Source organism: Melanerpes formicivorus, unplaced genomic scaffold, assembly GCF_026170545.1.
Source record: "Melanerpes formicivorus ecotype bairdi unplaced genomic scaffold, bMelFor1.0.p_v2 SCAF_93, whole genome shotgun sequence".
NCBI classification, from domain to species: Eukaryota; Metazoa; Chordata; class Aves; order Piciformes; family Picidae; genus Melanerpes; species Melanerpes formicivorus.
Genome location: NW_027142445.1, coordinates 626206 through 640938, shown reverse-complemented (window position 1 = coordinate 640938; position 14733 = coordinate 626206). Strand labels below are relative to the sequence as shown.

Genomic DNA, 14733 nt, shown 5'->3' with positions numbered 1-14733 from the left:
GGCAGGGCAGCCGGGAGGGCCCCGGAGGGGTGCAGCCCCCTGCCAGGGCTGGGGGCGGGCAGCCCCGGTGCCAGGGTGGGTGCCGCAGGCTGACGCCGGTGCCTGCTCTTGCGGTGGCAGCAAAACGACGGGCAGTTCACGGTGATCCAGCTGGTGGGCATGCTGCGGGGCATCGCCGCGGGCATGAAGTACCTGGCAGAGATGAACTACGTGCACCGGGACCTGGCTGCCAGGAACATCCTGGTGAACAGCAACCTGGTCTGCAAGGTCTCCGACTTCGGCCTCTCGCGCTACCTGCAGGACGACACCTCCGACCCCACCTACACCAGCTCCCTGGTAGGTGCCTGCCGGGATGCCCTGCCCCTGCTGGTCCTGCCCCTGCTGCCCTGCCCCTGCCCCTGCTGCCCTGCCCTGCCCTGCCCCTGCTGCCCTGCCCTGCCCCTGCTGCCCTGCCCTTGCTGCCCTGCCCTGCCCTGCCCCTGCTGGTCCAACCCCTACTGGTCCTGCCCCTGCTGCCCTGCCCTGCCCCTGCTGCCCTGCCCTGCCCCTGCTGCCCTGCCCTGCCCTTGCTGCCCTGCCCTGCCCCTGCTGCCCTGCCCTGCCCCTTGCTGCCCTGCCCCTTGCTTCCTTGCCTGCACCCAGTGCCCACTGGGCCTGTCTTCAGGGAGCTGCACCTCTGTCCTGGAGATTCTGCCACTGGGAGAAGCATGGCAGAAGGGTTCTCACCACACAGGCTTGGGCCCATAAACCAACACCTGGGGTTTCCAATTCCTTTCACTCCTGCCTCTGCCTCCCTCTTCCCCCCAGCTCCTTCCTGCCCTGGGTAGTTTGCAGGTCAGCCTCTTCCTTCTCCTGCATGGAGGGAAGGTGCACAAAGGAGTCTGGAGAAGTGGGAAGGGGAGGCAGGGAGAGGGCAGCATCTCTGGATGGCATAGCAGTGGCAGCTTCAGCGCTCCAGGTCTGGTCTGCCTTTCCCTGCTGGAAACTTGTTAAAAGCATGGATTAGAGAGAAGCCTGACAGGAGCTCTGCCCTTCCCCAGCCACCCTTCTCCTCCTTCACTAACTCATTCATGGCAGCCCTGCTCTCTCCTTGTTCCCTGCTGCCCTGGGGGACCCCAGCTCCCTGAGTGGTGTGTGTCCCATCCTGAGTGGTGTGAAGGATGAGCAGAGGAGAGGGCAATGAGCAACCCAGCCAAGGGCTTCTGGTGCTAGGATGAGGGGAATGGCTTTGAGCTGGGAGAAGAGGGACTGAGACTGGAGACGAGGAAGAAATTCTTTGCAGGGGGGGTGGGGAGAGACTGGCACAGGCTGCCCAGGGAGGCTGTGGAGCTGGATGACCTTTGAAGGTCCCTCCCAACCCAACCCAACCATGCTGTAAGTCTCTGAATCCAGAGCATCCAATGAAAGCTCAGGTGCTGGGTGCAGGCAGAAGGCTGCTGAGCTGTGCCTGGGCACAGCCTGTGGAATGGGAGAGCCCTGAGCAGGCTGAGTTTGCACTGTGGCCTGGCTGCAGCCCCTCACTCTTCCTCCCTTGCTCGTGGGATATTTCCCCCCGGCCTGGCCCTGCTGCCTTGGCTGCCCAGAGCCCTCCTGCAGGCAGCAGCCTTTGAGCACACAGCCCCTGTGCTGCAGGAGTGGCTCTGGGCTGAGGCATGGAGCAGCCTTTCCCCACCTTTGGAGCTAAACCAGATTATCTCATCTGTGCTTTTATTTAATTTGGGCTGTAATAGATCTGCCTGGCAGCTGGAAAGTGATGCTGTGCCTGCCATTACATCACTCTGCCTCCCACAGCAGGGGTTTAGCTCTGGGGAGAGGCAGGGAAAACAACCCAGCAGTTAATTCCTCCATTTGCTGCTTACTCAAATCAAATGTTTTTGCCATTCCTCCTTCCACAGCAGCCAGCAGCATGCTGCAGAGGCGCAGCAGTGGTGGCACTAACGTGGGCACTGCAGCCCTGCCTCCACTCAGTCCCAGGCCTGGCTCTGCTCCTCCCCCAGGTCTTGGCTTCTCTGGTGGTTTCTTCCCCTCTCATTCCAGTGGTCCTTGCCCAAGGAGCAGTCCCTTCCCTGCATGCTGCCCCCTCCGCAGCACCTCTGCCCCCCGACGTGGCTGCCAGCGCTTCCCAATCCAGCCAGGAGCTTGGACCTGCCCTGGCTTGATGGGGGTCACTTCTCAGAGAACTGCTTGGGTTGGAAAAGGCCTCTGAGATCACCCAGTCCAACATCAACCCAGCACCACCATGGCCACCAAACCCTGTCCTCAAGTGCCATGGCCACAGGTTTCTGGAACCCCTCCAGGCATGGGGACTCTACCACCTCCCTGGGCAGCCTCTGCCAGTCCCTGACCACACTGGCAGCAAAAGGCATTTTCCCTCCTCTCCAACCTAACTCTCCCCTGGCACAGTTCTAGGCCACATCCTCTCCTCCTATCAGCTGAGCCTAGGCAACCATTCCCCACCTGCTTTCCCTTTTTGCCCAGGGGGGGAAGATCCCAGTGCGGTGGACAGCGCCGGAGGCCATCGCCTACCGCAAGTTCACCTCGGCCAGCGACGTCTGGAGCTACGGCATCGTCATGTGGGAGGTGATGTCCTTCGGGGAGAGACCCTACTGGGACATGTCCAACCAGGATGTAAGCACTGGGGGTTCCCCCACAGCTCTGGGGGGTGGGAGGCTGCCCAAAGGGAGCCCCGCAGCCTGTCTGCTGCTGTTGGGAGCCTGGCTGGGAGATGAAACAGGCTGGGGAGGCAGAGGGCGGGAGGAGGGGAGCGGGGAGGCAGAGGCAGCGCTGGTAATTGGAGTGCAGGAAGCAGCAGGGCCTTTGAAAACCTTCAGAGGGTTTAGGAGCGTGGAAGGAGCTCTGGCAGTTGACTGCAGAACTGCACTGCACAGAGCTAATGAGCAGCAGGACCGCAGCGCCGGCAGCATCAGAGCACAGAGTGACCTCGGAGAGCCAGCAGCTCCTCCTGCTCCTTTGCTGCTGATCAGGTGGGCTGGCAGCTGCCTCCCAGCCTCTGCCACCTCTGCCCAGCCAGGCAGCTGAGCCTGCAGAGAGCAGTGGCTGGGGGTGGCTCAGGTTTTGCCTTCAGAGAATCATTGAGGCTGGAAAACCTCTTTAAGATCAGAGCCCAACCACAGCCCAGCTGCCAGGGCCAGCGAACTGCATCCTGAAGCACCACAGCTGCAGCTTCTTGAACCCCTTCAGGGCTGGGGACTCCACCACCTCCCTGGGCAGCCTCTGCCAGTCCCTGACCACTCTGGCAGCAAAGACATTTTTCCTCCTCTCCAATCTAAGCCTCCCCTGGCACAATTTCAGGCCATTGCCTCTCCTTCCATCACCTGAGACTGGGGAGCAGAGCCCAACCCCCACCTGGCTGCAGCCTCCTCTCAGGGAGCTGCAGAGAGCAATGAGGTCTCCCTCAGCCTCCTCTTCTCCAGGCTGAACACCCCCAGCTCCCTCAGCTGCTCCTTGTACTCCATGCCCTCCAAACCTTGCTGCCCTTCCCTGGACACCCTGCAGCACCTTTCCTATTCTGTGGCACCCAGAACTGACCCCAGTGCTCCAGCTGTGGCCTCACCAGTGCCCAGTACAGGCCACAATCCCTGCCCTGCTCCTGCTGCCCACACTGTTCCTGATCCAGGCCAGGCTGCTGGTGGCCTTCTTGGCCACCTGGGCATGCCTTGGCTCAGTTTCAGCTGCTGTCAGAGAGCACCCCCAGACCCTTTTCCACTGGACTGCTTTCCAGCCACTCTGCCCCAAGGTTCTTTGGTTGTTTGGGGTTGTGGTGCCCCAAGTGCAGGACCCAGCCCTTGGGTAATGATAGGACTGGGGGAGATGGAACAAATATAGAAATAGATTCAGATTGGCTGTGAGGAAGAAGTTGTTCCCCATGAGGGTGGTGAGAGCCTGGCACAGGTTGCCCAGGGAGGTGGTAGAAGCCTCCTGCCTGGAGGTGTTTGCAGTCAGGCTGGATGTGGCTGTGAGCAACCTGCTGTAGTGTGAGGTGTCCCTGCCCATGGCAGGGGGTTGGAACTGGCTGAGCCTTGAGGTCTCTTCCAGCCCTGACAGTTCTGTGATCCTTTGCTGCATCTCCTACGATTGGCCTCGGCCCTTTGCTGCAGCCTGGCCACGTCCCCGTGCCCAGCGGCTCTGCGCTGCCGCTCGCTTGTGTGTCCTCTGTGGGTGCCCTCGCTGCGGGTGCCCTCGCTGAGTGCCCCCCCCCGCCCCGGGCGGTGCCCCCTGGCTGCAGGTGATCAACGCCATCGAGCAGGACTACCGCCTGCCGCCGCCCATGGAGTGCCCCGCGGCGCTGCACCAGCTGATGCTGGACTGCTGGCAGAAGGAGCGCAACGCGCGGCCGCGCTTCGGGGACATCGTCAGCACCCTGGACAAGATGATTCGCAACCCGGCCAGCCTCAAGGCCCTGGCTGCCGTCACCGCTGTGTGAGTCGGGGTTGTTTCTCCTCTTACCCGCTACGGGCTGCCACGGGGGGAGCGATGGAGGCGCCCACCCTGCTGCTGTATAGCAGCGAGATTGCAGAAGTGCAGAGAAGCTCAGGAAGCCCTCCCAGAAGTCCTTTATTGCAGCGTTGTAGGATCCTTAGCGTTGCAGAGTCTCAGAGCCCCACTTACAGCAGGCGTCCTGGAAACCCTCAACAGGCAAAGCAGCTAACAGAAGTCCTGAGCATATCCCTAGCAGCATCCCCACACCACCAGAAGCAGCAGCGCCCAGCAGCCCTCAGCCAAGTCCCAGCCTGCAGTGTGCTCAGGGTAGCTCTTTCTGTACTGTGTTACAAATCCCTTGGCCAGGAAACCCCAACCACACAGGTGAGCTACAGTCTGTTCCCAGTGAGAGCTGCCAGCAGGTCCAGGAGGTGGTTTCTGCAGTGTGCTCCAGCCCAAGGGTGCCAACGTGAGGATGTTGCTCCTGGCACCCATGGGATGTGCTGGTTTTGCTCTAGGTAGCTAAGGACTTGGTTGGCTAAGGGATCCTGCACTCTGCATGCATCCAGCAGCTGCCATTAGCAGTGGCTGCCACAAGTCAGGGGCACTCACCCTCTGCTGGGCACAGGGGGGCTGGGGAACCTGTGGTTTGCAGGGCAGTTGCTGCTCCTGGCTGTGGCAGTGCCAGAGTGGTGCCTGGGGGCCCTTACTCAAGATGGGCACTGGTGTGATGCCCTCCTGGTGCCTCCTCGGGAAAGGACCTGGGCCCAGGCCATCCATGAGCTGGGTCCTGCAGGGCAGCTGGCATGGGGAGGGCTCCTCTGCCACCCTGGGGGTGACATCTGAGTGGGGTAAGCTCTTTGTTTGGCTGAACCCTTTTGTGCAGGCCAAGAGAGACTCATGGAGATGTTATCAGCTCATCCCATCGGGTGCCACCTGCCCACCCCTTGTGGCTGGGGGCGTGTGGGGTCTGCTCTGCCTGTGCAGCCGTGCCCATGGCTGCCACAGCTGGGTTCCAGCCTGGGGCTTGCAGAGTGCTGTTGGCAGAGCCTTGCTGTGCCCATGGCAGAGGCCTTGCCCGTGGCCTCCCGGGCTGGTGCTGGGAGCAGCATTGGGGCAGCAGCAGGGCGCAGGGAGATGGAGCCGGGCTCGTGCCTGGCAGCTCTGCGGCGCCCCTTGGGCACGTCCCCAGCGCCCTGTCCCCTCGCAGGCCTTCCCAGCCCCTCCTCGACCGCTCCATCCCCGACTTCACTGCCTTCACCTCGGTGGACGACTGGCTGAGCGCTGTGAAGATGAGCCAGTACCGGGACAGCTTCCTGGCCGCCGGCTTCACCTCCCTGCAGCTCGTCGCACAGATCACCTCCGAGTGAGTCGCCCGCTCTGCCAGGCTGCCCGAAAGCTGCCCAGGGCACAGGGGAGGGTGGGTGGAGGTGGGGAGGTCAGTTCTAGGCCCCCTGCAATGGAAGGGTGTGAACATCACAGGGCCACAGGATGTTAGGGGGTGGAAGGGACCTCTGGAGATCTTTGAGTCCAGCCCCCTGCCAGAGCAGGACCATAGAATCCAGCACAGGGCACACAGGACACATCCAGATGGGGCTGGGAGGTCTCCAGAGGAGACTCCACAACCTCTCTGGGCAGCCTGCTCCAGAGCTCTGTGCGCCCCAGTCCCAAAAGAGAGAGGAGCTGAGACACCCTCACAGTGAGGAAGTTCCTGTGCTGTAGTTTATATCTCCTGCCCCTGGTCCTACCATCCATCTCACCCCGAGTCTGGAGCTGCCCATGTTCACCATCTGGGCACCAGCTGCAGGTCTCTCCCTGCTCTGGGTCCCATCTTGCCTCCAGTGATGCTCATGGGGCTGCTTCTGGGCTTTGTGGCTGTTCCTCTGCTGCAAGGTGTGGGCCAGCTGAGCTTGCGTCCTTCACCTCACCTAGACACAGAGAGACCCGCCCCGGGCTGCCTGCTGATTGCCCTCTCTCTGCCTGCCTTTCAGAGACCTCCTGAGAATAGGAGTGACTTTGGCTGGGCACCAGAAGAAGCTGCTGAACAGCGTGCAGTCCATGCGGGTACAGATGAGTCAGTCTCCCAGCTCCATGGCCTGACTGCCCTCCTGCCACCCGCAGGGCACGGGGAGGGCACAGCCGGGAGGAGAGGGACCGAGGCACCGCCCTGCCCGGGACTGCGGCCGCGGCTGAAGGATGTTCCTGGGACTCAGCTGTGGCTGCTGACTTCGGTTCCTCCCCAGGAGCAGCACACTTGGCAGTGCCGCGGGAGCAGCCTGGGAACTCCTGTACATATGTACAGAGCAGATATTTAAACACAGACCCACAGAGAACAGTGAAGACAGAGCAGAGCGCTGGGGGCGGCAGAGCCCAGCCCCGCACAGCAGACTCCAGTCCAGCTGCCCTAGCGAGCAGCGCTCGGAGCTGAGGAGGAAGGGGCCGGCCAGAGACGGAGCCTCCCGGTCCTGAGGAACCACCTCCCTGTCCTTCTTGGCCATCCCTCCCTGCTCGCCTTGCTGGGGACCAGCTGGAAGCGTCCTCGGAGGCCCCCGCGGCTGCCGCCCCGGCAGCCACCGCAGGACTGGTGCGAGCGCTGCCTGGGGGACGCGACTCGACCCGGTTAATGGCTTCATATTGAAGCAGAGATGTACCTTGCCCAGGGCCCGGGCTCCCTGCGGGGCCTGGGCTGCTGCCTCTCCTCCTTTGCTTGCATTTTTTTTGCAAAAAGGAAACACAAGGATTACAAAACAAACCCCCGAGCCCCCCACCCCCCGAAGGCCGCCCTGGCTGTGGAGGTGTCCCCTGTGTGTGTGCTCCCTGCGCCTCCCCGCCCCCTCCCCTTCTGTGGGCTCCCTCCTTGTCCCTGACTGTGATCACCGAGAGCCCTGGGGAGGGCCAGGGTGGTTGCTGCAGCCGCTGGGGGCAGCAGGCAGCAGGGAGCTGCCCCAGCCAGGGCTCAGCACCCTGCACCCGGGGAGCAGGACACCGAGGGCCCGGAGGAGCTGCCCTGTGCCTGGGACTGGGTTGGTGGCTGCTGGAGAAGGAGGGGTGGCTGCTCTGGGAACAGACTGCTGAGCCCTCCAGAGCCTGGCAGGTGCCTGGAAGATGACTGTGGAGGACTTTTTTTTGCCCCCATCTTGTGGACCTAAGGATTTTGACCTTGATTCTCAGTCCTAGGAGCCCTGGCTCCAGAGGTAGGTGCTGTGTGCCTCTGTCCAGCTGTCTGTCTGTCCTCCTAGCTGTGTTGCTGCTTGCCTCCTTAAAGCCTCTCCCAGTGGAGCTTCCCCTTTGGGCTATCTGGTGTTTTCCCTGCCCTTGTCAGCTTTGCAGATGGTCCTGGTGGGCACTGCCAGATGTGTGCCAATGTTTGCATCCTGGGAGCTTGGGCAAGCTCCTGCCCTTTGGCATGTTGTGCTGGGAGCTGATGGAATGGATGAGCTCTGGAGGAGGCTCTGGGGTGGCTGTGTGCCAGCTGTGGTCAGCTGGCACTGTGCTCCTGTGGGCACTGCACTGGCAGCAAGAGGCACCCTTGAGGGCTACCAGTCCCTGCCCCAAGTTCATGGAATGGGTTGGAAGGGACCTGAAAGCTCATCCAGTTCCAACCCCCTGCTATGGGCAGGGACACCTCCCACCAGCACAGCCTGCTCAGGGCCTCATCTAGCCTGGCCCTCAACACCTCTGGGAGGAGGCAGCCACAGCCTGCAGCACTGCAGCCAGTTCTGGTGCCCCCAGCACAAGAAGGACCTGGAGCTGCTGGAGTAGAGGCCATGAGGATGATCAGAGGCTGCAGAACCTCCCCTGTGGGGCCAGGCTGGGAGAGTTGGGGCTGTGCAGCCTGCAGAAGAGAAGGCTCCAGGCAGACCTCAGAGCAGCTTCCAGTAGCTGAAGGGCTCCAGGAGAGCTGGGGAGGGACTCTGGACAAGGGCTGGGAGTGCCAGGATGAGGAATAATGGCTATGAGCTGGGAGAGGAGAGACTGAGACTGGAGAGGAGGAAGAGATTCCTAAGGATGAGGGTGGGGAGAGGCTGGTACAGACTGCCCAGGGAGGCTGTGGCTGCCTCCTGCCTGGAGGTGTTGAGGGCCAGACTGGCTGAGGCCCTGAGCAGCCTGTGCTGGTGGGAGGTGTCCCTGCCCATGGCAGGGGGTTGGAGCTGGATGAGCTTTGAGGTCCCTTCCAACCCAACCATTCTGTGACACCAGCAGCTGCTGAAGGCCTCCTGGGCTGCTCTGTTTTTATTTCCTGAGGGAATGGGGATGGGAAGGAGGCTGAGCTGCAGCTCTGCTGAGGGGCAGGAAGGAGCCAGCTGCAGCAATGAGTTGGCTTCAGCTCCCTGAGCTCCCCCCAGGGAAGGAGGCAGAGCAAAGACCCCCCCCTTGTTTATAGCAGCAGGGCCTGCTGCTTCTCCTGGCTGCTGGGAGCTGGCTGGTCCCCTGGGGGTGTTGGTGGCCCCACTCTGTATGCCAGGCTGCTGCCACAGCCAGCAGCAGATGCAGCAGCTCCGTGCATGCTAACGCGCTGCGGCGCCGCATTGGCATTCAGTGAGGGCCAGGCAGCCCCTGGGGCTGGGCTTCAGCCTCTCTGTTTTGTCAGAAGGAAGCTGAAAGCATGGCAGCAAAGAACCAAATCCCAAAGCTCCACCTCTGTGCCTGCCCTGCTGCATGCCACCAGGCCATGCCAGCACCTGGCACAGGACCACAGGGCGGCTCAGGTTGGAAGGGACCTCAGAGATCTCCTGCAACCCCCTGCCATGGGCAGGGACACCTCTCAACCGGCCCAGGATGCTCAAGGCCTCATCCAGCCTGGCCTTGAACACCCTGAGAGTGTTGTGGGGAGCAGGAGGGGCCAGACTGACCTCTGCACTGAGCAGCCAGGGCTGGGTGCAGCCCCTTGCCCGGATTGCTGCCACGGGAGCCCACCTTGGGCTGAGCCATTGCTCAGGGAGGCACTTTGCAGTTGGCAGCTCCTCCTCTGCGTCTCTATGGCAACTGCAAACACCTCAGCCCTTGCCTGTCCCTTTTAGGGGGTTATGCTATGTCTGTGGTGGTTTTGCCTTTTCTGCATGTGGCAGTGTACCAGAAAGGATTCTTGTGTGCAGAGCCTGCTCTGAGCCTCAGCTCAGTGTCTCAGGGACCAAAGATCCTCCTGGCCTGGGACACGAGGGGTCCAGGACCTTCTCCCTCTCTACAACTCCCTGGAAGGAGGTTGGAGCCAAGTGGGTCTTGGTCTATTCTGCCCCAGGTGGGTGAAGGCTCTGGAGAACAGGGCTGGGGAGGAGCAGCTGAGGGAACTGGGGGTGTTCAGCCTGGAGAAGAGGAGGCTGAGGGAGACCTCATTGCTCTCTGCAGCTCCCTGAGAGGAGGCTGCAGCCAGGTGGGGCTTGGGCTCTGCTCCCTAGGAACAAGAGAGAGGATGAGAGAACTGGCCTCAGGTTGCACCAGGGGAGGTTTAGGTTGGAGATTAGGAGAAACTTCTTCCCTGGAAGGGTTCTCCAAGCCTGGCCCAGGCTGCCCAGGGAGGTGGCTGAGTGCCCATCCCTGGAGGGGTTTGAAGGAGGCAGAGCTGTGGTGCTGAGGCCATGGTCAGCCCCAGCCTTGGCAGAGCTGAAGAGTGGTTGGACTCGATGACTTTAAAGCTCTTTTCCAACCCAAACCATTCCCTGGTGTGCTTGGGCTAGGTATTGCAACTGCCCTTCCTCTTCCACACCCTCCAGCACCAGCCCTGCTGTGTCCCCAGCTGCTGGCACATCCCAGGCCAGAGCGAGCTGCTGAGCCTGGCAGGGGAGCCTGTGCTGAGAGCCTTGTTCTGTGCCTCTGCCTGGAGAGAGGGGAAGGGAAGAGGACGTGGTTTGTGGCATTTAATGCCCTTCAAATTAACAGTTCTGTGAACACACACTTATGTATATTTAATTTTAAATGTTGCTGCAAGCCAGGGCAGGCTCAGGATAGAAGCAGCAGGAGGATGAGTTTTAAATAAGAGTGAGCTCAGAGCAGGAGCTCTGAGCCTGGCAGCTTTTGGTGCTTGGAATGCTGCTTTCCCTAGGGGAATCATCTAGGAGGGCATCCTGCCCCTCTGCCCTGCTCTGGGCAGACCTCACCTGCAGGGCTGTGTCCTGCTCTGGGGCCCCAGCACAAGAGAGACCTGGAGCTGATGGAGAGGGTCAGAGGAGGTCACCAAGATGATCAGAGGCTGGAGAGAACCTCCTCTGTGGGACCAGGCTGGGAGAGTTGGGGCTGTGCAGCCTGCAGAGGAGAAGGCTCCAGGGAGACCTCAGAGCAGCTTCCAGGAGCTGAAGGGCTCCAGGAGAGCTGGGGAGGGACTCTGGACAAGGGCTGGGAGTGCCAGAATGAGGGACAGTGGTTTGAAACTGGATCAGGGGAGACTCAGGTTGGACATCAGGAGGAAGTTCTGCACAATGAAGGTGGTGAACACTGGCACAGGCTGCCCTGGGAGGTGGTGGAGGCCACATCCCTGGAGGCATTCAAGGTCAGGCTTGATGTGGCTCTGAGCAGCCTGATCCAGTTGGGGATGTCCCTGCTGACTGCAGAGGATGAGCTCTGCAGGTGCCTTCCAGCCCCGTGCATTCTGCTGCCATGAAAACAGGGCTGTGGCTTCCCCATTCCCCTTCCCTTCTCCTGTACCTCTGCTCCAGGAGCTCCCACACTCGGTGCCCAGCCCTGCAGACCTCCTCTCCTCTGCAGGGGCTGCCTCTTACTGAGGAGGCTGCTCCTGGGTGTTGCCTGGTGGGAGATGAGAGACAGGAACCAGGCAGATCCCTTTGGGGCTCCTAGCATCCATGGCAGTCAGTCTGCTCCCTCTGGTCACCTCAGGGGAGCACATCAGTGCTGGGCAAGGCAAGGTATCTGCCCAAGGTGACCACGATGCCCTTCATCCGGGTCAGAGATGCTGGCACCCTGGCAGGGTGTCCCAGGGCCATGGCTGGCAGTGTGGGGAGTGCCTCTCCAGCCTGAGCAGAGCTGCTGCTTCCTCCCCATCTGTGCCTGAGCATCTCTGCTGCCTCTGCTCTCCCTCTGCTGGCTGTGCCCCCCCGGCTGGCTCTGCTGCAGTGGCTGCTTTGGGGCTGTCACCAGGTGCCAGCAGGCCCTGCCAGGGGCAGGGATCACAGCTGCACCGCTGGGGAGGGTGGCCCTGGGTGGTGCTGAGGTCTCCTGGCCCATCTCTGGAGGGAGGTGTGGGGGAGGTGGATCTGAGCCAGCCAGCCACGTGAGTGTTAAGTGGATTAAGTGAACTCCACTGGCTCCCAAACAGGAGGAGCCCTTTTGGGGGGACGTGGAAGTGGATTAGGCAACAATCTGCTTAAGGCCACATTAATTCTGGATGAGTGTAGGAGGATTAATGCCTATCCACTCCAACAAATTAATTGGAGTCAACTTTCCTCTGTGTTCTCAAGTAAACAAAGCTTGGGAAGCTTTCCCCAGCCACCAGCCTGGGCTGTGCCTTCCCTTCCTCTCCCTCATCGCTGCACATTGCCCAGGAGCTGGCATGGCAGTGGCAGTGATGGATCTGCTCCTCTCCTGGTGCTTGTCCTCAAGGGTCTCACTGGGACCCCTGCATGAAGGCAAGGCACAGAAGGCAGCACAGCTCTGGTCACCATCAGTGCAGTTATCGAAGGTGCTGAGGCCTGGCTGGGGCTGGCAGCAGCAGGTGCAGACCATGCCAAGTGCTGCCCACAGAGCAAGGTGAGCCCTGCTCTGGAAATGGGAGCTGGAGCCTTCCAGGGGCAGGTGGGCACCAACTGGGTGCCCATCAGCTGGCTGGGTTGGCTTTCCTCACTGTGCTCTGGGTGAGCTCTCTTCAGACTGCCCAGCCTCAGGACCTCGGGGAGTGTCCACAGCCAGATGCTGCTGATGGTCAGGGGCCAGGCCCTGACCTTCTGGCTGCGGTTGGTGCCTGGGTGCCAGGGCTGTGCCCCCACCCCACTGCTGCCTGCATGGGGATGGGGCTCTGGGAGGCTCCCAGGGGGACAGGAGTGAGATGTGACTCCTCTCCTCACAAGGGCTGAGTGAGGGCAGGAGCTGGGCAGGGAGGGCTTGGCACACAGCAGTGGCTTCAGGTCATTCCTAGAACAGCCTTGCCACAAATCCTCCACGGGGGCTGGGGGCTGTGTGCTTAAAGGCTGCTGCCTGCAGGAGGGCTTTGGGCAGCCAAGGCAGCAGGGCCAGGCCAGGGGGGAGACATCCCACGAGCAAGGGAGGAAGAGTGAGGGGCTGTAGCCAGGCCACAGTGCAAACTCAGCCTGCTCAGGGCTCTCCTATTCCAGAGGCTGGAGGTGACTCTGGTGCCCAGGCACAGCAGCCCAAGAGAGAGCTTCTGCAGGAGGCCATGCAGCCTTCTGCCCGCACCCAGCACCTGAGCTTTCATTGGATGCTCTGGATTCAGAGGCTCACAGCAAGGTTGGGTTGCTGAAGCAGAGAGAGGTTTTCATTCAGGGGTGTGATGGATTTTAACAGGAGAGAAATGTCAGCCCCAGCTGGAGCTGGGTGTGGGAAGCAGCAGCATGGGGGGAGAGGCAGAGAGAGCCCCAGCAGTGAGCACAGCACTGAGCCCCAGGAACTGGTGGCCCAGGGAAGGGGCACAGCAGTCGGTGGCTTTGTGATTCCACCCGGTGCCTTTCTGTTTCCGAGGTGCAATTGGATGCTGAGAGCATCTTTGGCTCTCCATTGAGACTCTGCAGTGGGATTTGCTGCCAGGTGTCACTGCCTGGTTGCAGGGTGAAGAGGGAGTGCTCCTGGGGCTGCCCTTCTGCAGCTTTGGGGACCTTCTGCCTTCCCCCCCTGGCAGCAGAGAGAATGATTTAGGTTTGAGTTGGTGACACTGGAAAAGGCATCTCACGGTGCCTGCTGCTTTGCTCCTGCCTTGGATCTGGGGAGCTTCCTGGCTGCCCAGGCAGGTGCCCAAGTCCCCATCCCTGGAGGTGTTGCCAAGAGGCAGAGCTGGGTGCTGAGGGTTAGCCCCAGCCTCGGCAGAGCTCAGGGCTGGTTGGACTCAATGCCCTTAAAGAGCTTTTCCAGCCCAAAGGGTGCTGAGATTCCACATTGCACAGAGGGGAAGGAAGCATTTCTTGGCCATGGCAATGCAATGATGTAATCAAAATGTCACCGAGGCTCAGCCTCTGTTCCCGGGGGTGGCTCAGCCTCTGCTCCCTGGAATGGCTCAGCCTCTGCTCCCAGGGGAGGCTCAGCCTCTGCTCCCGGGAGAGGCTCAGCCTCTGCCCCCTGGAATGGCTCAGCCTCTGCTCCCGGGGGCGGCTCAGCCTCTGCCCCCTGGAATGGCTCAGCCTCTGCTCCCGGGGGCGGCTCAGCCTCTGCCCCCTGGAATGGCTCAGCCTCTGCTCCCGGGGGTGGCTCAACCTCTGCTCCCGGGGACAGCTCAACCTCTGCCCCCGTGAGCGGCTCAGCCTCGCTTAGGAAGCGTCTCCTGCATTCCCCCTCCCCAGGGCAGTGGAGGCAGTGCCTTTGGTGCCATTATGCCCCTGGCAGCACATCCATGAACCCTGCTTTGTTTTCCTGGCCTTTGAGGGGCTGTGCCTGCTGGAAGAAGCCTTTGTAGGTGCCGTCCCCACTGCGAGGGGGACCTGAGCTGCAAAGGAGCAGCCTGGGGAGCACCTTCGAGTTTGTCTCACCCTCCTCTTGTTCCCCTCCCTCTTGCCTTGCAGGGATGTTGAGTCCAGCACCGCAGCCGGGCAGCAGCGCCAGAGAAGGGCCAGCGAGGGGCTGGTGTCGGTCCCCAGGGACTGCTCTCCCCCCCGCGCAGCAGATGCCGATCCGGGAGCTCCCTGCAGCGGCGCCGGAGCTCCGTGCCCTGCGGAGCCTGCCCCTGTCCCCTGTCCTGTACATATCCAGTGAGATGTCTGTAAAAGAGCCTACACCTTGTCCTTTTTATTTTGTTTTTGGTCTTTTTGCCTTTTTTTGGTCTCCCCCACCCCCGTCCCGGTTTGTTGACTGTGTTGCAATTGTCGGAGTTTGTAACAGTAAACTTTCGGAGGAAGTTGTACTAAAGAGGAAATTGCACTCAATAAAAGCAGCGAAATGAGTCTGAGCCTCCTGCCTTCCCCTGCCCCTGCCCTGCCCTGCCCTGCTCTGTCCGGGCTGATTCCCCCGCGGGGCGGAGCTGGGTGAGTGTCTCTATGAATATTCAGGGAGGAGCTGGCAGCTCTCCCTGGCTCCTTCTCTTAACCAGGAGCTTTGGTGGCTGCCGGGTTCGGCTCTCCTCTTTGCAGCTGAAGTGGCTTTGTTCTTTGAGATCCCTACCGGAGGCTGCTGGAGCACAAAGCC

General features: G+C 61.3%; 1 protein-coding gene across 3 annotated transcripts in view; it reads left to right on the top strand.

Annotated features, from left to right (window-relative positions):
- EPHB1 (EPH receptor B1) overlaps positions 1-14491 on the top strand; it is a 67148-nt gene extending 52657 nt beyond the window's left edge. For all 3 annotated transcript variants that reach the window (XM_068165859.1, XM_068165860.1, XM_068165861.1), the window contains exons 12-17: positions 121-336; positions 2479-2628; positions 4247-4440; positions 5651-5806; positions 6432-7634; positions 14115-14491. In XM_068165859.1, coding sequence (XP_068021960.1) covers positions 121-336; positions 2479-2628; positions 4247-4440; positions 5651-5806; positions 6432-6540 — 825 coding nt within the window. In that variant the 3' untranslated portion in view covers positions 6541-7634; positions 14115-14491. The remainder of the gene's footprint in view (positions 1-120; positions 337-2478; positions 2629-4246; positions 4441-5650; positions 5807-6431; positions 7635-14114) is intronic.
- Positions 14492-14733: the final 242 nt, after the last annotated feature.